We start from the raw sequence: 21,782 nt of genomic DNA, 5'->3' as shown, positions 1-21,782 counted from the left end.
TGTCTACTGGCATTTGTCCTTTGGTAGCCAAGAAAAGAATTAAGCATGTTAGTCCTGTTTGGACATGTTGTGTTATAACATCACCAGAGTTCACATTTCTGCATTGGCCGCTTGCATGTCGGAAAGACACAGATGTTGCACTAACCCCTTGCTATATGTCAGTGCTTATATACCTGCATCATAGTTGCAATGCGTTGCGTAAAAGCTGCAGCAATGCCATCAAACAGAAACTTTTTGATAACACCTTATGTAAAAAAAAAGAAGAAAAAAAAAAAAAAAGAACTAGTCGCACATGAAACCAAATTAAAAAATCACATCCGTTCTCATTCCAGTTCTGCACAAGCATTCCATTCCAGCCCAAAAAGCAATTCTCACAGCTCCATACTGACTTCTTGATAGCTAAGGAACAATCAGTCAGTTTTTCCTCGTCTGCTGCTGCCCTTGGTAACAAAAACGGGATTCATTGTCACACAATTCAGGAAATCTTATTCCATTTTCACATCTACTGTTAAACAGACAAATAGTGTCTGGCACAGCATATTAAAAGCAGTGATAGAGATAAAAATATCTGGCAGTACCCTCAATAAAGACGGCGGATCACAGCTAAATACATTTGGGACCTTGACATCAAAAAGTTGAAGCAGGTGCACAACGACAATATTACATTTCACAGCCCTCGACCAGCCTCCAGTTACTTCACAGGCACTAGAGTGTCCCTGTGAAAACGGCAGCAACAGTTGCGTGATAGCCAACACTTGTGAAGCACTTGTCCGAAAACTTGTTAATATTTTACCGCTTAAAGCAGCTGGAAGCTCGAGACTTAATTTTATTAATTTATATCTCTATGAGTCTATGACCCCACAAAATATTGACAATAAACATGGATTCTTTGCTGCTGTTGGATATTACCTGCAATGAAGTGCTGTGTGAAAAAGGCTACACAGCATTCAGTCAGTTTTTGATAAGACTTCAGAATGATGCGGAAGTTGGCAACTTGATTTAAATGTTCAGACATGTAAGTATGTACACTTGACAAAACCCGGAAACATAGTATTGTATCATAAGTCCACATTATCAGTGAATCACAATTGGAATCAGTTAAGTCATACAATTATTATATAATGTTTCCACTTTTAATGCCCTAGAATTACGTCAAATTATAAAAATATCTTCCCAAACCTTGTTTGTACAACAGTTTGATTTGGGTTGTGTTTCCCCAGTATACTAAACCACTGAAATATTGGAGGAAACATTTATATATGAATTGGATAACAATGATCAGGTGTAATTAGTTTAACTAATTTGTTGTTGAAGTCCATTGTAATTTTTTCTTAATGTAGACACAATTGTCTAGAAATTTCTATTGTTTGGAGTAGAACGAATAGGTTCAGTTTCCATTTTTAATATTAATATTTATTATAAATCGTGTGTGTTCCATATGTTTTTCTTCCACTTTACAGTAATCTAACATTTTCTACCACTCAGTGACAAGTATGTCTAAACAAAGTGAACCATCATGTCTCACTAGGTGCCAAGAATGTACTGTGACTTATAAGACAAACACAAAACCACAGATACAAAAACTTACCAAATATACAAATTACTTATTACAAAGGTAATCATTTTCTAAGATAAAACAAAGGAAGAGTCTCAGACACAACGAAAAAGACTACTAAACTACATAAGCTTTCCAACAAGGTCCTTCTTCTGAAATAGAAACCATGCACGTGCCCACTGGGCCCGAGGGCGTGGAGACAATGGCCACGTGAGTGTGAGATCTGCATGTGGAACGTGTGTTCGTTTAATATTTCAGAAGAAGGACTTCGACGAAAGCTTAAATATTTTAGCAGTCTTTTTCATTGTGTCCATCTGTGACTCAACACCTGCGCTACATGGTGAGTAGCAATCTATACTTTACATATTATTATTATTGTTATTTTCAGAAATAGGTTTTTTACATTCACAGAAATTGGTAAGTGACTAATAGTTTGTGTTACAAATGTTTTCTTTTTGCCTTCCACAATACAGAAATAATAATGCTAACAAGAATAATAATTTTAAATGTCTTTCCAAAATTTGAAAAATGTAGTTACCAAAAGTTGAAAAAGTGTCAGTGTCTTGAGTAATCTGGTTCTTCTAATTGTATCAGGTACTCAGAGTGCTTGTATGTATTGAGTACTCAGATTGTTTGTATTTATCATCAGGTACAAAACATAATGAAAATCGGCCACTAATCAGTTTGTATTAAAGTCTGAGTATAACAGCTCCAGGGGATATGAAATGGAATGAGCTCATAGTGCCATTTATAAACAATCCAGGGGACAGACTTTGGCTCATTAGTAGGTTACTGCAAAAATACAGTCCACAAAGGTGATCCCATACAATAATTTTGTATGACACAATCCTAGAATACTGCTACAGTGTGTGGGAAACATACCAAATACCACTAACAGAGGATATTGAACTTATGCAAGGAAGACCAACATGAATGATCAACAGTTTTGTTCAACTCACAGAGAGCATCAGGGAAATCCTGAAAATCCTTAACTGGGAGATGCTTGAAGATAAATGCCAATTACCATTTGAAATCCGAGAACTATTTTTAAGCGAAGAGTCTATGAATATCAGGGGGACCCAAAAGAAATGAGAAATCTGCTCCAGCAGTGGCTAGGACACTAGTTCCAAATTCTTCTGCTAGGTGTGTTCGCTGGACACCATTTTGTATAAGATTCTCCAGTGGCATTATGGTGGAGGCATTGTTGTGGTCTGTGTGATTGTTTTTATAAAAACGCTTTCACTCGTGTGGGAATTATTCAGTGGCAGTGATAACGTTAGATTCCATTTCCTGTTTGGGTAATCAGTCGCAGAAACCATTGCAATGCTTCATATGGCTGATGGGGAGGAAGCTTTGGGCAGGCAATGGTTGAAGTTTTGTTTTCTCATTTTAAAATTGGTCAAATGATAGTTGAAGACAAATTGCAGCTGGGACATCCATCGACTTCCAGAACAGATGAAAACATTGAAAAGTCGGTGATGCGATCATATTTGATTGTGGAGGAACAATTTGTAAATTGGTGGATATGAATGGAATATCGTGAAGATGAAACATATAGCAGCAAACTTTATTCCGTGTGTGCTTTCTGAAAGCGAGAGAAATAGTAGTTTGTACATACACAGGGAATTGAAAGAACTGTCAGAAATTGATCTGGGTTTTGGCACAAAAGTCGACACATACAATGAATTGTGGTCCTGTGGACATGACAGTCAAGTGTGGCACTGTATGTTGTCTTTTATTTATAGAGTGACCTCCTGTTTCAGTGTAAGAAACACTGTATAAAGAAAGATATATAATTTGTTAGCGGTGTGATTTATACTCTCCTGTATCCATTATTTTGCTGTATTGATGATGATTATGGAATGCAATAATGACTTCCCTGAATCTTTTATAGGGGTGGAATGTACGTATTTTGATATGTTAGACAATGTACTTTGTGACACACATTGACTATTTGGCATTTTATGTAACAAATTGTAATTTTAGCCTGTAATTTCACAGGGTTACTTGAGAATGGGTTAAGAATAAAAACCCGAAATTAGTCTTAATCAAGTATAAAAATAGCTATTTTGCAACTTTAACTGTTTGCCACATTGACATAGTAAGGGAAGTTGCTGACCATTCAGCATCCCAGCATGCTGGAAATCCAGTTTTAGATGTATTCCTCGAGTTCAGATCAGGCAAATTTCATGACCGATACATAACTGTGAGTCTACCACCGTGCTCCTCAAACCACAGTAGCATGATTCTGGCCACGTGACTCAGACAGATACTATCTCCCTTGTGGAACACATCAAATGTTAAGACAGTGGTCCACAGTAATGTTCAGGCAGTTGACAGCTGATCTATCAGACCGGGTGAAGCGTATCCATTGATGCGTGGTCCAATTCTGATGATCATATCCCAACTGCAGGTGTAGTTGACAGTGTCATTGGCTCAGCAGTGGACATGTGCTGCAGAGCTCCACTTTCAACAGTGTGTGCTAAACTGTGTGCTCCAAAATGTGTGTACCTGAACTAACATTGTATTTTGTCATCAGATCAGCCACAGTGCCTTACAGAATGGGCAAGTTCCTGACCTCCACATTCTGTTATGAGACACGGATGTTGAAATGTAGCGGAATGTGGATACACAATAGGAATCTACCAATACTGCACTCGACCGCAGTTTACAGTATCAATATGTCATAAGATAGTACTTCTGAAGAACACAATCCGTATCTTACGTATACGTGATTTTCGTAACACCAAATGACTAAAGCATTATGATCATATATTTGCCGTCATTCACAACCAGTTTTATTGCCTATCATATTTTAAAATAATTTTGTCACATAAATACATTGTTTTTCAATGTACTAATTACAGAAATTATGATGTAAATAATGTAATGTAAACATTTCATTTATATAAGCTGGAGGTAAAGAGATTAAGAAGATGACATTTCTGGCAGATTGCGAAGTGTAATTTTTACCACAATTCACGTTAGCAACATAAAAGATGCACACCAACCTATATTTACAGGCGAACAGCTGCCAGCACCCAGTTAAGGGGAATGGGATGCTCAAAACTTTGCTACATAGGGCTCTCACCCTCTCAGCCAATGAATGTCTCAACTAAGAACTTTAACATCTGACAGTGGTTTTCTGGAAGAATTGCTACAAGGAGTGAAAAATTCATAGAGCCCTACACTCTACACCCTCTGTACAGCTGGCGAAACCAGAAGAGGTTTCTCAGGAGGCTGCAGCCATTGCATTTATTCCTTTTTGTGGCACGTTATCTGGGAAGATAGGGCAAATTCTCTGGAAACACCAAGTGAAGACGATCTTCCAGCCACCAGCTAAAATACGGGCATTGCTTGGTAGTGTGAAGACAACCTCAGACTATGGAAATCCACGGTCCATCAGATTCCCTGCTAATGCGGTAAGACATATGTAGGTCAGCCGGAGTGTACTGTCGGAGATCAGTGCCGAGAACACCGACGGGACATCACATTGCAGCAGCCTCATAAGTCAGCAACTGCAGAACATAGCCTCGCAGAATTATGTGGAATGGATTATGGTCATACCAAATTTCTGACACAGATGTCCAACTTCTGGGACTGCGTCATCTAGGAATCTGTCGAGATTCAAGTAAGGGAATCGCCGATAAATCTTGATAGCGGGTATACGCTTACTGAGACACGGGACCCTGCTGCTAGAATGCTTGAGAAGAGGAAAGAAATCCCAGACATTGAACTGAGTTTGGGGACAGGTAGAGGAACATCAGAGGTGCAGCCGGCACGCTCACCTGTGTCGCCGGGAGGACTGAGGGTAGTGATGCCGGGGATGGATGATCGACAGAGTGGCCGATCAGAGGGAGAATAGTGGAGATAAAAGCACAGTGCCAGTCTCCTCTCAGTTACTTTATCAGCGCACCTGATAATGGCGACGTGATTGTTTGCAGAAATATTGTATCTGTTCGACACTGACATCTGACAGTTTCCCCGTGAACTATTGTGACGACCTTAACACTAGAACTACCATGTGGGTTATTTTTGACGCACAGCGGTTTTTTGAAGGCTGTAGCCCCCTACGTATTGTCGGAGGCAAATGCTCCTGTGACTTTTCAGTCATCCCTCTGGCTCATCTAAAAGTATGAAAAATTTACCTGTTATACCAGTAGTATCATGTGGGTCGTTTTTTACCCATACACAATTTAATTTTGTATCAGCAACACCAGATTTCAGACACTAAATAGTTTCTGGGTGTGCCTCGATGTTATTCACGAGATGTTAGAGTGTATTACGATACTTTCGGCCAAAAAGAACGTGAAATACAAAGTATTTGGAGATCGGATGATACTTTATATTGGTGTGGCTTTCTGTTTTCTAAGGACTGGCGACATGCAGCCCTACAGAGTGACACTGTGAAGCTACAGAGTAACATATTGTACAGTGGGGAATCCCCCGTCCCCTTCTACACTGCTATCTGGGCCCTGCTAACAGTTCTCTTGCACAACAGCAGATGTCAGGTGCATCGCCCTTACGGAACGTCATGACTGACGACTTCTTCACCTCCGTGAAACTGGCAGATGAGCTGAAACAAAACGGAACAAGTTTAGTTGGTGCTCTTCAAACATCACTCGAGGAGGTTCTTCTTGCTGCGCAAAATGGAGATGATACATTGTATGTAACACACTTAAGTGTCAGGTGAAAATCTTCTCACGGCATACCGAGGGAAAAAGAAAAAAAAAATCCGTATCCTGAGTAACATGCATGCTGGATGTCTGATGAATGAGAATACTGAGAAGAAACTTCCAGAAACTGTCAAGGTTTATACTGAAACAAAGGATGGAATCTAGTTGGCACTAACAAATGGCCTGTGAGTGTCTTTTAACAATGTTCTTGACCTCATCATGATCAACGCTCACACAATTTTTAAGTTACTTACCTCTAAGAAGATCTCATGTCGAGACTTTAGCCTCAGAGTGGCAGATGAGCTTGCTGCCCTCTACAAACTGCAGACAGGAGCCAGTCTCCCCTTGTAGGCACTCGATACCAGCTCTGTCCGATATGGAAGTAGAAGGTCTTGTCAGATTCAGGTTTCTTGCAAACAACAGAACAACAAAGGGAAATAGAGCATGAGGCCTATGCTTCAAGTGTAACAAATATGTATGCAAAAGCTGCCGAGCAAAAACTCTTGTCGAATGTCTGAATCAAAGTTCAGGCAATTCTGTCAAGTCCTTGTTCTTAAGTTATTTGTTCTTATGTTTTAGCTCCTCAATTGCAGTAAGCAAGAAAACACGCAGAGCATTTTTGTCACCTGCCGCGGTTTAGAATCTTTCACAAATATTTGGCACTTACCTTATTTTTCTATAACAGTAAAAATACTATTAACACTTACATAAACAATATGTTTTGATTTTGTTTCAATATTTTTATAAAGAAAAAAATTATAACATTGTTTTACTTAAATTTGTTTTAACGGTGATTGACGAAAGATTGTGGATCTTCTTCTGTAAAATTTAAAATAAAAAAAAAAGTTTGCATCTGAAAATTTATGTCCGACAGTGTACTATTCGTTTTAGAGACGTATTGTCAACATGAAGACACTCAAAACACCACCTAAATACAAATAAAACAGTGGTTTCCTACTGTGGGGCAAAAATGACCCACACGGTCCTGGTACCACTAGGTGTTCAGTGAAGTCCGGTACTTCTGATGTTAAATACATTGTAATTTTTCTAAAATATTTTGTAAAAGAAAAAGTAGTGTTATTAGAAAGAACCATATTTATTTTGGTGTGCTTTATTTGGAATTTCATTAGAATTATTATCTCAGAAAGTTGTATACATAATTTTGTAACTATGACAATATTATAAGGAGGATCGTTGCACTCACCATATAGCGGAGATGCTGAGCCACAGATAGGCACAACAGAAAGATTGTCAAACAGGCCCTTACCAGAATTACACAACAAACACTAACACATACCACACACACCCACATATGTGCTCACAAACGCAACTCAAACATACATGACCACAGTGTCTGGCTGCCAAGCCCAGACTGCAAGCAGCTTCGCATGATGGGAGAAGCAACCATGTGGTGGGGGTAAGGAGGAGGCTGGGGCACTGAGGGGAAGGATAGCAGGATAGTAGGGGGTGGTGCTGGTAAAGTGCTGCTTGTGGTAGCATACAGGTGCAGTCGGAAAGTTAGACGGAGGGAGGGGTGGGGAGAGGGGCAGCAGGAAAGGAGAGAAGTAAGAAGACTGTGGGTGCACTGGTGAAATAGAGGGCCGTATAGTGCTGGAATAGGGACAGGGAATGTGATGGGTGGGTAAAGGACAATGACTAATGAAGGTTGAGGGCAGGAGGTTTACGGAAATGTAGAATACATTGCAGGGAGAGTTCCCATCTGTGCAGTTCAGAAAAGATAGTGTTGGTGGGATGGCATAAGCTGTGAAGGAGTCAGTGAAATGAAGAATGTTGTGTTGGGTGGTGTGCTCAGCAACTCAGTGGTCCAGCTGTTTCTCAGCCACTATTTGTCAGTGGCCATTCTTGAGGACAGACTGCTTGTCAGTTGTCATTCCCATGTAGAATGTGATCACATGGCTGGTATCATACATAGCCCTGCCTTTGATGGGATAGTTGATGTTTGTGGCCGGACTGGAGCAAATGGTAGTGGGAAGTTGTAGGGATAGGTCTTGTATCTAGGTATATTACAGCGATATGAGCTACAAGGCAATAGGCTGAGATCAGTGATTGTGTGGATAAGGTCTAGGATATTGAGTAGGTTTGGCGGGCAGCCCAATACCACTGTGGCAGGTGTGGGAAGGATAGTGGGTAGGACATTCTACGTTTCAGGGCGTAACGAGAGGTAGTCGAAGCCCTAGCTGAGAATGTAATTCATTTGCTCCAGTCCTGGTTGCTACTGAGTCACAAGGGGAATGCTCCTGTGTGGGTGGTCAGACAGTGTGTCTTTGTGAGGTGATGGGCGACTGGAGAGATAAGGCACAAGAGATCTGCTTTTAAAAAAATCGTGAGGGGGGGTGTTATTTATGGTCTGAGAAGGCCTCAGTGAGACCTAGGAAGCTCGACGCCCTCGTGGCCCAGGCTCTTCCATGGCTCGTGGTAGTTTGGAGCATTTGTTTTATTCCTTGTCCACTTGCCGCTACGTCAAACTTCCGTGGTGATCGTTGGGCAACGTCTTCCACGTTATCTGCAACATAAATAAACTTTCTTCCCACAGTATTTCTGAAAACCCAAAAACAAACTTAAAAAACATAATAATAATAATAATTCTTCTTACAATTATTCGTATAAGTCTTGGTCAATTTAATTAGGGGTGCGACAGGTCTAAGCCTTGTGACACCACAGTGGTTAGAAAGGATTCTTGTAGATTGCCCCTAGGTTGGCATTGGCATAGGATGGTGCTTTGCAGGTGCCCAAAGCCATACCCCAGATTTGTTTGTAGCTGGTGCCATTAAAGGAGAAGTAATTGTGGATGAGGATATAGTTGATCATGGCAACTAGGAAGGAGGTTGTAGGTTTGGATTCTGTTGGATGTTGGAAAAGGTAGTGTTCAATAGCAGCAAAGCTATTGGCGTTAGGGATGTAAATGTAGAGTTGGTGGAGGAAATGGTTGGTATCTGTTACGTAGGAGGGTAGCTTGCGGGAATAGGCCAAAGATATCGGTCTACGAAAGCAGAGTTTCTCTAAGTGGGAGCACAGTAATTGTCCCTAGCCAGAACCCAGTCCCACATATTGCTCCTGCATTTTTGCTTGGCTCATGAAATACCCCCAAATGGTCGTTCCATCACATTAGCCATTTCCAGATGCAACTCCCGCATCCACAATGGCGAAAGCTTTGTTGGACAGTCTTTTTGTTGTGCCCATCTGTGACTCAGCACCTCCACTGTATGATGAATAGAACTATCCTTTTCATAATATTGTCATTATTCCAGCCTGGATTTTCGATTGTTTAATTTTGTAACTAATGCCATATTTGGTTTCATGTAATTAATTAAATTTTAATTGTAAATTGTAAAAAGTCTCAGTTAAGCAGTGACTGCATTAAAAGCTGATTATTGTATAAGTACTTAAGAAACTGTGTTGTAACGGTGGTAAGTTAGTCTTCCGCATAGTTTTCTGATGCCCAGTCTGAAGTAGGTAACATTCCCAAAATGGAAGTTGACATAGTGGAGAGTCTCAGGACAATAGCTAATATGCACTCTGATTATAATGAGTTTATGCCTACTGGCAAAGAAGACAGACAGTTACAAAGTTGAGTGAAGCACCTTGCGTACGGCACTTTATAATTTGGTCGAGTGAGCAGCGGAACATTTAAATGTGAAACACCTTGTCGTCTACTTGTAGCTTCACTGCCCTTGAGCCACTCCCCGTATATCTACACGACAGTAACACCGGCCAACTTCACAGTTTCTGAGATGCTCTTTCCCAGGCACCGGGCCGTAATAATGCGCTCTTTGTCAAAGTCACTGACTTCTGTGGATTTCCCATCTGCAGCCCATATCATCAGAAGTGTGATTCTCCATTCACCTCTGCTGTAATTATATACTTTCCTTATCACGTTGCATGCCTGCGGTGCCCCAGGTAGCATTCAGTATTGTGGTGCACAGCTGTCGTAATTTTTTGGCTCGTTGTTGTATACGTCTAGTGGACCACTGGTCAGATTTCTTCTAAAAATGTCCTGTTAATGTGTGTGCCTGAAGAAACTCCACTCTATGTTTACAGGTCCTTTAAATGATGACAGCATCCTTCAGACGTTCAGCGAAAACAGAGAGCCGGCAGTGAAGGAGCTGACGGACGACACGTTCGAGCACCTGACCCAGGCGGCCAGTGGAGCCACCACAGGGGACTGGTTTGTCATGTTGTGAGTATGCAGGGACCTATTGTGTTGTAAAATCTGTAAACCAGTTGCATGCGTGTGAAGTTAATTGTCAGTCCAATGTGTCTGTACATTCAGTTATTTACCCTTTCTTGCCTCAGACTAGACACGTTACTTTTGATAATGTTTTGTGTACCAAGTAAAGGCCTTCTTGAGAGTGATCAATTTTAGCCTTTGATACTGCCTGTTGACTTTGAGCCATGACATAGTGGTCCTTTGTTGCGGCTGATGTCGTACTTGTGTGGTGTCTGTGTGTAAAATATTGATTTAGTTTCTGGGAGGCACTAATAATGCCTGCAAATGCTATGTTTGTATTAGATGTTAGAGGATGTTTAGAATTATGATGGTGTGGGCACATTATTAAATCTACAAATTTATCTTCTCGTACTGAAGCTGTTGAGCATACACTCCTAATCGATTAGAGCTGGAACATTGTCTTCAGCTGTCCTAATGAATGTAAACATTCCTCACAATTTACATCAGCTTGGAATTTCCAATGAATACACCTTCCTTTGACACTTATTTTTTCTCAGATGAGAGTGAAAATGAAACGTAATGAAATTAATGATATTCAGTGAATAAAGTGTTAATGTCAGTGATTACATAAGGCATAAGTTTGCAAAAGTTCAGCTGCAAATGAGGACTAAATCCTTTAATGTGAGGTGTTAGGAAAGCAGTATTAATAACTGAAAATAGTGTACCAAGATGTTGTTGTTGTTGTTGTTGTTGTTGTCTTCAGTCCTGAGACTGGTTTGATGCAGCTCTCCATGCTACTCTATCCTGTGCAAGCTTCTTCATCTCCCACTATCTACTGCAGCCTACATCCTTCTGAGTCTGCTTAGTGTGTTCATCTCTTGGTCTCTCTCTATGATTTTTACCCTCCACGCTGCCCTCCAATACTAAATTGGTGATCCTTTGATGCCTCAGAACATGTCCTACCAACCGATCCCTTCTTCTTGTCAAGTTGTGCCACAAACCCCTCTTCTCCCCAATTCTATCCAATACCTCCTCATTAGTTATGTGATCTACCCATCTAATCTTCAGCATTCTTCTGTAGCACCACATTTCGAAAGCTTCTATTCTCTTCTTGTCCAAACTATTTATCGTCCATCTTTCACTTCCATACATGGCTACACTCCATACAAATACTTTCAGAAACGACTTCCTGACATTTAAATCTATACTCGATGTTAACAAATTTCTCTTCTTCAGAAACGCTTTCCTTCCCATTGCCAGTCTACATTTTATATCCTCTCTACGTCGACCGTCATCAGTTATTTTGCTCCCTAAATAGCAAAACTCCTTTCTACTTTAAGTGTCTCATTTCCTAATCTAATTCTCTCAGCATCACCCGACTTAATTCGACTACATTCCATTATCCTCATTTTGCTTTTGTTGATGTTCATCTTATATCCTCCTTTCAAGACACTGTCCATTCCGTTCAACTGCTCTTCCAAGTCCTTTGCTGTCTCTGACAGAATTACGATGTCATCGGCGAACCTCAAAGTTTTTATTTCTTCTCCATGGATTTTAATACCTACTCCGAACTTTTCTTTTGTTTTCTTTACTGCTTGCTCAATATACAGATTGAATAGCATCGGGGAGAGGCTACAACCCTGTCTCACTCCCTTCCCAACCACTGCTTCCCTTCCATGTCCATCGACAAGATGTACCAGAATTATTGAGATGGGGACAGACAACACGGTCCAGTGCACTAGAACAAAGTTTTCATAATCATTGTGAGATTCGTCTCAGTACATACCATCTCATGTGTAACTGATATCAACTGTAGAGCAAAATAAAATGGTGGAAAAATACAGGATGGAATAGTGACAATATTGTGAAAATGATAGATTGCTGCTCACCGTACAAACAATGGACATCTTTGTTGATCCATTATGGACCGTGGAACAACGGCGGGCATGAACTTCTTGATGCAATAATTTACCAACAGCCGTACGTATTGTAGAAATTTATTTTATTTTATGAATCTCTATGTGCTACCAGTTTCGGCACTACGTTGATGCCATCTTCAGGCCCCACACGTCATAGTCGTAAAATCGCTATACACGGAAGGAGCCATATAACTGCATCTGTGAATCAAATCATCATGCAGCAGCTCTTGGTGGCCAGGCGACACAGACTGTGTCATTAAAACTCTCCAGTCCTCCAAATGAAGACTCCTGTCTCCTGGGTAATGTACTATTGCAACAGTCACCCAGCCATTGTCATGATCATAATCTGCTGCATTGTTTATAGTAAAATTAAACACAGCCCCCATAAAAACAGAAGGGCCATGTACCATAAAAACAGAAGGGCCATGTAAAGACACTTGTCCATTAACAGGTTGAGTGACTAACTCAACATCACCTCCTGCTTTATAAACAGTCAGACAGGGACATCTTCTCCTCATGTTGTAGCACCGAATTGTACGTGCTGCTGCCCAACGAACGGCGTTGTTTCCTAGTCTGTGTCACCTGGCCACCAAGAGCTGTTGCATGACGATTTGATTCACAGATCCAGTTATATGGCTCCTCCCGTGTATAACGGTTTTATGACTATAACGTGTGGGGCCTGAAGATGACATCAATGTAATGCCGAAACTGGTAGCACATAGAGGTTCATAAAATAAAATAAATTTCTGCAATACATACGGCTGTTGGTAAATTATTGCATCAAGAAAAACAATGAACAATCCATGGTTGACTAATGCCAATGTTATGAAAAGAACTGTGAAAAAATGGTGAGTACCACTCTACCCTTTTCACAACATTGATATCAACTGTAATTAGTTTCCATGAATTTGACTCTCTGTATTCATATTTGGATTTACAGTTTGACTGAATACTTGAAGCCATGATTTCGCTACCATGTTTCATGCATTGTTGTGTTATTTGCCTTTCTGTAATGCTGTTGAGTTATTCAGTTGATGTACATTGATCAAGAGTTGTTTTCAATACCCCAATTGTAGTTGTCTCATTCCAGATTTTTTTAAATGCAAGACATTGTGTTGTGTTTTCCTGATTGTTTTGGTTTTAGTATTTTCATGATTTTGTGATTGTTATTTTTAGGCTGATTTTGGGAGGGGAGAGTTTTACAGAATATGACCCCATGTGTGTACCAGATACTGAATCCGCACATGTTTCTATCCCTCATGGAATTTGATATTTATAATTACAAGTTGTGGTGATTAACCAAGGGCCATTTTTAGCATTTAATGTCAGAAAGAGTTTTGTGTGGTGTGCTGGTTCATTATCTTTCCATGTGCTTCTCATTGTTAATGTATCATGAAGAGATGTAATGTGGAAATAAAATAGTTCCAGACTAATGTCCTTGTAACGTATTTTCCTTTTCTGTATGTGTAAGAAAAGTGTGCTGCAAGTTTGGTAGTGTCATCTTGTTACGCCCTGTGTGAGACACACACACACACACACACACACACACACACACACACACACACACACACGCGTAACTTTTTATTTGTTAAAAAGATTTGTAAACTTATTGCTCCTCCACAACTATTGACTACTGGCCTCATGAAACTAAGACCTACACATTCATGATTAAAACAAAGGCTTTTCTCATTGTGGAGAGACATTTTCATGAAATTTCAATCACCAACAAAATAAGAAAAATTTGAGCTCACAATGAAAGGTTGGAGTGTCCATTTTCCCCACTTGCTATTCGAGAGTAGAATAGTTGACAAATAGTCTGAAAGTAGTTTGATGAATCCTCAGTTAACCACCTGCATGTGAATCACTCACTTTTTTTTGTGAAGAGAATAGAAGATATGTATGAGACAAATTCAGTAATATAACTCTTTTATAAGTCTGGCAAGAACATATGGCGTTTTATTGGAAATTGGGATTTTTCTGCTGTTTTGTAGCTGTTTGAATGGCACACCATCTAGAAGGTGCATCCATTCTTCATTGTTGCCTCGGCAGCTGTAGTTTCTGTGGTTAGTGGCAGGTAGGTACACAATCCCAGTTTTTGTGACTGCACAAAAATCTTTATCCATGTTTTGTCACATGAATACAATATTTTTCCTCCCCCCCCAGGGGGTCCACAACTATTTTGTGGACACGTGCGTAGCGAGCACGGGACCCCGAGCTAATGTGGCCCTCCTTCCTTTCCGGGCTACATACCTTCCCTTCCCTTTCCGCATCCCTCCCCGTCCCCCATCTTCCGCCCCCCCCTCACCTCTGGCTCTTTCCTTCCCTTTCTCCCCCTCTGGGAGTATGGTTTGTGCCTACGTCCGGAGACGGACGCTCGAAACTGTTCTAACTTCCTTGCTTTCTACACTTACAAGTCCTCGTCCTTCCTCTGTCCTTCTCTTTTCCTTCCCTCTTCTCCTTGCCCTTTTCTCCGCTGCGGCGTTTGAGACCCCCCTCTTCTTTCCTTTCCTTTCCCTTTCTCTTTTTTCCTCCCTGTGCGTGTCTGAAGGCCGACCCACGCACTTCCATGCGTAGCCGGTGACGGGGTAACGCGTAATTCCCCGCCCCGGGTAGACAGGTAGGACACGTACGTACCCCCTGGTAACGGCCAGGCCCAGGGAGGGGTGATTACCCGAGCTGATACCTTCCGAAAGTGCCGATTGGTCCCTCCGTCCGTTTGTCGGGAGGTGTGACCTGAGGTGTGAACAATCACCTAAGGCGGGTGTGCCCTCGGTGAGGGCCCCCACAAGGGAGGAGCGCGCCATCGGAGACGCCGGTAATCATGGGGGGATTCTTCCGCAATGGTTTCCTCACCTTCCACTATGTCTGCTCACAAACGTAAGTTCACTGAGTCTCAGCCACAGACGGTTCTTCCATCGTTGCCACAGTTCCTTGTTGTCTCTCGGTCTGACGAAGGTCACGACTTTTCCACGGTCAACCCTTTCATTATTCAGAAAGGTGTCGACGCAATTGCGGGTCCTGTAAAGTCTTGTTCCAGATTACGGAATGGCACCCTGTTGTTAGAAACACACAGTGCCCTCCAGGCTCAAAAATTGCTGCGTACTTCTCTGCTCCACACCTTCCGTGTCCGGGTGGAACCGCACCGTACCTTAAATTCCTCGCGCGGAGTCGTTTATACACGCTCCCTCGATGGATTGTCTGACGAAGAAATTCAGCACTACCTGTCTGACCAGGGCGTCACGGCTGTTCGTCGGGTTATGAAAAGGGTTGACTCGAACATCATTCCAACCCGCACTGTCTTCTTGACATTTGACAAAGCTCAACTCCCATCAAAAATCAAAGCAGGCTATGAGATAATTTCCGTTCGCCCTTATGTCCCAAACCCTACGCGTTGCTATCGCTGTCAGCGGTTCAATCACACCAGCCAGTCCTGTTCCAATCCGGCCAAATGTGTTACGTGTGGCAAGGATGCCCATGAGGGTGCTTGTCTACCTCCATCCCCTCGCTGCATCAACTGTATGGGTGACCACGCTGCTTCCTATCGAGATTGCCCCGTTTTTAAGGACGAAAAGCTCATCCAGGAAATAAGAGTGAAGGAAAAGGTGTCGACCTTTGCTGCTCAAAAATTATTCGCCAGTCGACAGCCCACCGTGCCTCAGAAAGGAAAATACAGCTTTGTCCTTGCTTCTCCTCGGCCAACAAAGGAGGCGGCCACGCAGACTTGCGACCTCACCTTTAGTGCCATGGTCGTCAGATCGGCCAGCGCAAAGATCGCCCATTCAACCTCACCACTTTTGCCTGCCCACTCAATGGCTCACGCTTCGTCGGGTTCTGCTAAATCTCGAGCCCAAAAGTCAGACGCCAAGTCTTCGAAAAAAGAGCATTCTCGTGAAGAGTTTTTACGTACCGCAACTTCACAACCATCGGTTCCTCCTTCATCTAAACATCATACTTCCAAGAAGGCTACGAAGAAACACAGTTCCTCTCCTTCTCCGCCAAGGCATGTCCCATCTACAGCACCACCTGGCGGAAATCGCCCTCGGCCGTCTTCTGTGTCGCCGAGGCGCACTGCTGGTGGCCGGTCAACCGGCTGATCGCTGGTGGCAGGAGCTGCTCCTGACCAACCTATGGATCAGGATCTTCTGCCTTCGACTGAATGCCATTCCATGCTGTCGGTCGCAAGCTCTGAGCAGTCGTTGAGTTGACAGCACCCTTTGTCCCGTTCCTCCATTTCCTGTTCACCCTATGTCCATTATCCACTGGAATATCCGCGGCATTCGAACCAATCGGGATGAATTGTCGATCCTCTTACGATCCTACTCGCCGGTCATCTTCTGTCTTCAGGAAACAAAGCTGCGTCCCCATGACCGCTTTGCTCTCCATCATTTTCAGTCCGTCCGATATGACCTCCCCTCTGTTGAAGGCACTCCAGCCCATGGAGGACTCATGATTCTGCTCCATGATACTCTCCATTATCACCCAATCCATTTAAACACTTCCTTCCAAGCTGTCGCCATCCGTCTTTCCCTTTCTGGATACACGTTCTCTCTTTGTACGGTATACATTCCATCGTCCACACCAATGGCACGAGCTGAGCTCCTTCATCTTCTTGATCAGCTTCCACCCCCCTATTTGCTGGTTGGGGACTTCAATGCCCACCACCCGCTTTGGGGATCTCCGCATCCTTGTCCACGTGGCTCACTATTGCTAGACGTCTTCCACCAAGCGGATCTAGTCTGCCTCAACACTGGGGTCCCCACATTTTTGTCTGCCTCCACGGCAAATTTATCTCATTTGGACCTTGCGGTCGGTACTGTTCCGCTAGCTCGGCGCTTCGAATGGTTCGCCCTTGATGATACACACTTGAGTGACCACTTTCCATGTGTTCTTAGACTGCAGCCTCAACTGCCATATATGCGCTCGCGACGCTGGAAGTTTGCCCAAGCCGATTGGACACTTCATTTGTCTCTAGCGACATTCGATGACCGTCACTTTCCCAGCGTCGACGATGAGGTCACACATGTTACCGACGTTATTCTCACAGCTGCGGAACGTTCAATACCACGCACCTCCGAATTGCCCCGGCGCCCCCCAGTTCCTTGGTGGAACGAGGCATGCCGTGACGCCATACGTGAGCGGCGATGTGCTCTTCGCATTTTCCGTCACCATCCAACTTTGGCCAACTGTATCCGATATAAGCAGCTCCGTGCGCGATGCCGTCGCGTCATCCGCGATAGCAAGAAGGCAAGCTGGAAATTCTTTATTAGCTCATTTAACACCTTCACTCCCTCCTCGGAAGTTTGGAGTCGGCTTCGACGGTTCTCAGGCGCGCCTAGTTTCTCCCCGGTCTCTGGGCTCACTGTCGCGCATGATACCTTAGTGGACCCCGTCGCAATTTCTAACTCATTGGGTCAGCACTTTGCTGAGATTTCGAGCTCTTCAAATTACCCGCCAGCGTTTCTCCCGAAGAAACGTGCAGCGGAAGTGCGACATCTTGCTTTCTCCTCTCAAAATCGCAAAAGCTACAATACTGTTTTCTCCATGCGCGAACTCCAACATGCACTCTCTTCTTCTCGCTCCTCCGCCCCAGGACCGGATGGTATCCATGTCCAAATGTTGCTGCATTTATCAACCCATAGCCTGCGTTACCTCCTTCGCCTTTATAATCGAATTTGGACCGACAGTACCTTTCCCAGGCGATGGCGGGAAGCTATTGTCGTTCCCATTCCGAAACCTGGAAAGTACAAACATCTCCCCTCTAGCTATCGCCCCATTTCTCTCACGAGTAGTGTCTGTAAGGTTTTGGAGCGTATGGTGAATTACCGTTTAGCTTGGTGGCTGGAATCCCGCAGTCTTTTAACACCAGCCCAATGCGGATTCCGAAAGCATCGTTCTGCCGTTGACCATCTTGTTGCTCTCTCCACTTATATCATGAACAATTTTCTCCGGAAACGCCAAACGGTAGCAATATTTTTTGATCTGGAGAGAGCATACGATACCTGTTGGAGGACAGGCATCCTCCGCACTTTGTTCTCTTGGGGCTTTCGAGGCCGGCTGCCCCTTTATCTTCGCGAATTTATGGCAGAGCGCACATTTAGGGTGCGGGTGAACACTACTCTCTCCCGTACTTTCTCCCAAGAAAACGGGGTACCCCAGGGCTCCGTGCTGAGTGTTGTACTGTTTGCCATCGCCATTAATCCAATTATGGATTGTCTCCTTTCTGATGTCTTGGGCTCCCTCTTTGTGGACGATTTTGCGATCTACTACAGCTCTCAACGGACCAGCCTGCTTGAAAGACGTCTTCAAGGATGTCTCGATCGCCTCCACTCGTGGAGCATCGAAACCGGCTTCCGTTTCTCACCCAGTAAGACCGTTTGTGTTAATTTTTGGCGACGTAAGGAGTTTCTTCCGCCCTCCTTACATCTAGGTCCTGTCAACCTTCCGTTTTCCGACGTTGCTAAATTCTTGGGTCTTATGTTTGACAGAAAACTGTGCTGGTCCTCCCACGTTTCCTATCTTTTGGCTCACTGTCTGCGTTCCCTTAACACCCTCCGTGTCCTGAATGGTACCTCCTGGGGAGCGGACCGAGTGGTCCTTCTCCGCCTCTATCGCACCTTAGTGCGCTTGAAATTGGATTATGGAAGCATAGTCTACTCCTCTGCTCGGCCGTCTATTCTTCGGCGTCTCGACTCTATCCACCACCGTGGATTACGTTTAGTGTCTGGAGCTTTTTACACCAGCCCTGTGGAAAGCCTTTATGCTGAGACTGCTGAACCTCCGCTGTCCAATCGGCGGGCAGTCCTTCTGAGTCGTTATGCTAGCCATCTGTCTTCCATGCCTGCTAATCCAGCCCATGACCTTTTTTTCGACGCCTCCTTTGATGTCGGGTATGCAGGCCGCTCCTCCTCCCTACTACCCCCGGGAGTCCGCTTCCGTCAACTGCTCCATTCTCTCTCCTTCCGCTTTCCTAAAACCTTCTTGACAACTTGGGGTACAGCACCGCCTTGGCTCCGTCCCCGGATCGACTTGCTCAGAGACCTATGTAAATTTCCCAAGGATAGTACCCCTACATTTGTCTACCGTCGGGCATTTGCTGCTCTATGTGCACAAATGACGGAAGCCACATTTATTTACACCGACGGCTTGAAAACATCGTTAGGTGTAGGGAGTGCCTATATTGTTGGCAACACCCCAAATCACTTTCGGCTTCCCAACCAGTGTTCGGTTTATACTGCGGAGCTTTACGCTGTTCTCCAGGCTGTCCACTACATCCGCCGCCATCAGCGGATACAGTACATAATCTGCTCAGATTCTCTCAGCTCTCTCCTAAGTCTCCAAGCTCTTTACCCTGTGCACCCTCTGGTCCACCGGATTCAGGACTGTCTGCGCTTGCTCCACCTGGGGGGCATCTCAGTGGCGTTCCTCTGGCTCCCGGGACACGCTGGTATCTGTGGGAATGAGGCGGCCGATATAGCAGCCAAGGCTGCAGTCTCTCTTCCTCGGCCAGCTATTCAGTCTCTTCCATTTACCGATCTACGGAGCGGTTTATGTCGCCAAGTTGCTCATTTATGGCATGCGCATTGGTCAACACTTCCCCATAATAAATTGCGGGAAGTGAAAGCCCTTCCTTGCGCTTGGACCTCTTCCTCCCGAACGCGTCGTCAGGAGGAGGTAATTTTAGCTAGACTCCGGATAGGGCACTGTCTTTTTAGCCATCGACATCTTTTAAGCGGTGATCCTCCCCCACTCTGTCCCCACTGCTCTCAGCTGTGGACGGTCAGACACCTTTTAATTGAATGCCCCTATTTTAATCCGTTACGCTCCCGTCTACAGCTATCGCCTGATCTATCGTCGATTTTAGCAGATGACACGCGCTCAGCTGACCGCGTTCTACAGTTTATTAGTGACAGTGAAATGACGTCAGTCATTTGATATTTTTTTGGGGACAACCAACCCCTTTCTATAGTGGATTTTTAAGCATTCCTTCTGCCTTTAGTTTCTCAAATTTTATGACTTTGTTCCCATTGCTGCTGATTTTAAATTTCGTTTTTTTTCCTGTTCTACGTCACGGGCTGGGCGCTAATGACCATAGAAGTTTTGCGCCCAAAAAAAAAAAAAAAAAGTATTTTTCCTCCAGTTTAAGCATTCGTCCAGTATTACATTAACCTCTCTTATTGAGTAGGAAGCGGTAATCAAGTATGTATATTATTTGGAATAATGTTGTGAAAGAGATTCACAAAATTAAGTGCCGATGAATCGGTGATTAGCTATGAGGACTGCTTGTGAGGTTGTAAAGTTCGGTTTAAGCCCTTCTTGGATGCCCAGTCATAAACAGGTTGGAGACATTCAGCTGATGTGGTTTCTCTTCTATTTTTCAAATACAGTTATATATCATAGATTTATCTGTAAAACTCATCATTTTGTGGTTGTGGTTGTGGTGGTGGTGGTGGTGGTGGTGGTGGTGGTGGTGGTGGTGGTGGTGGTTGGGAGAGGTTGTTAATTATTGAATTATTGAATGGTTGCAAATTAGGTGTATTATGGAGACTTTTCTTGAAGTAGAATACAATTTGAAGAGGAAATCCAATTTAGATTCATATTTTCTTATGCTCTCCAGGAAAAGGCAACTGTGTGGAAGCTGTTGAATGCTTAGGATACGCTAAGACAGTGTTGTGAACACTAAAGTTTCCTGTTGCTTGGTTGCAGAGGCCGCCCCTGAGTCCTTTTGGCATTGGGCTGAATTGGTGTCCACCTGATTAGCAACATACTTTTATAGTACCAGGCACCACAGTTCAGTTTGTTCTAGTTTCTTCTCCAATCTCCACATTGGCAACACTATTTCCACACTATGCTCTGCATGCAGTGTACAATTTCAGAAGTTCTTTCCCCTTTACGGTGAAAATATTTGATATTGGATGACCCCTTGTCTTGAGGAAAGATTACTTTTCCTTTGTGTGTTTAATACTTACACTACCCTTTCACTTCTTCTCAAGAAATTGTTCTGGAGGCTACAATTAGTGGAAAACATTTACTGTGAATATACAGGGTGACATTTATTGAATTATATGAAAAAAACTTAAATTCGTTATGAACTAACAGCGTGAACACACTTTATTCGACATGTAAACATTACTCCAGATATTCGGAATTAGTTTACAGCATGTTCAATATGCTTGCCACCGTTGGCGATGATGTGACGCAGACGAATAGCGAAATTCTGCCCGTCCTGAACAGCTGTTTTCAGTTCAGCAATGGTTTTAGTGTTATTACTGTACACATCATCTTTAATATAGCCCCACAAAAAACAGTCACATTTGTTCAGATCCGGAGAATGTGATAGCCAATCGAGGCTCGTGCCAATGGCCTCTGGGTACTCCAGAGCCAGAATGTGGTCCCAAAAGTACTCCTCCAGGACTCACTCTCCTGCTTCGATGGGGTTGGGCTCT

The 21,782-nt window shown here is 43.4% G+C and overlaps 1 protein-coding gene across 1 annotated transcript in view; it reads left to right on the top strand.

Annotated features, from left to right (window-relative positions):
- Positions 1–21,782, top strand: part of LOC126428238 (thioredoxin domain-containing protein) — a 45,543-nt gene that overhangs the window by 4,725 nt on the left and 19,036 nt on the right. The window contains exon 3 of the mRNA XM_050090153.1: positions 10,291–10,429. Within this exon, the coding sequence (XP_049946110.1) occupies positions 10,291–10,429 (139 nt within the window). The remainder of the gene's footprint in view (positions 1–10,290; positions 10,430–21,782) is intronic.

Source organism: Schistocerca serialis, chromosome 12 (genome assembly GCF_023864345.2).
Source record: "Schistocerca serialis cubense isolate TAMUIC-IGC-003099 chromosome 12, iqSchSeri2.2, whole genome shotgun sequence".
In the NCBI taxonomy this organism is placed as follows: domain Eukaryota; kingdom Metazoa; phylum Arthropoda; class Insecta; order Orthoptera; family Acrididae; genus Schistocerca; species Schistocerca serialis.
This window is presented reverse-complemented; position numbering and strand designations above follow the sequence as displayed.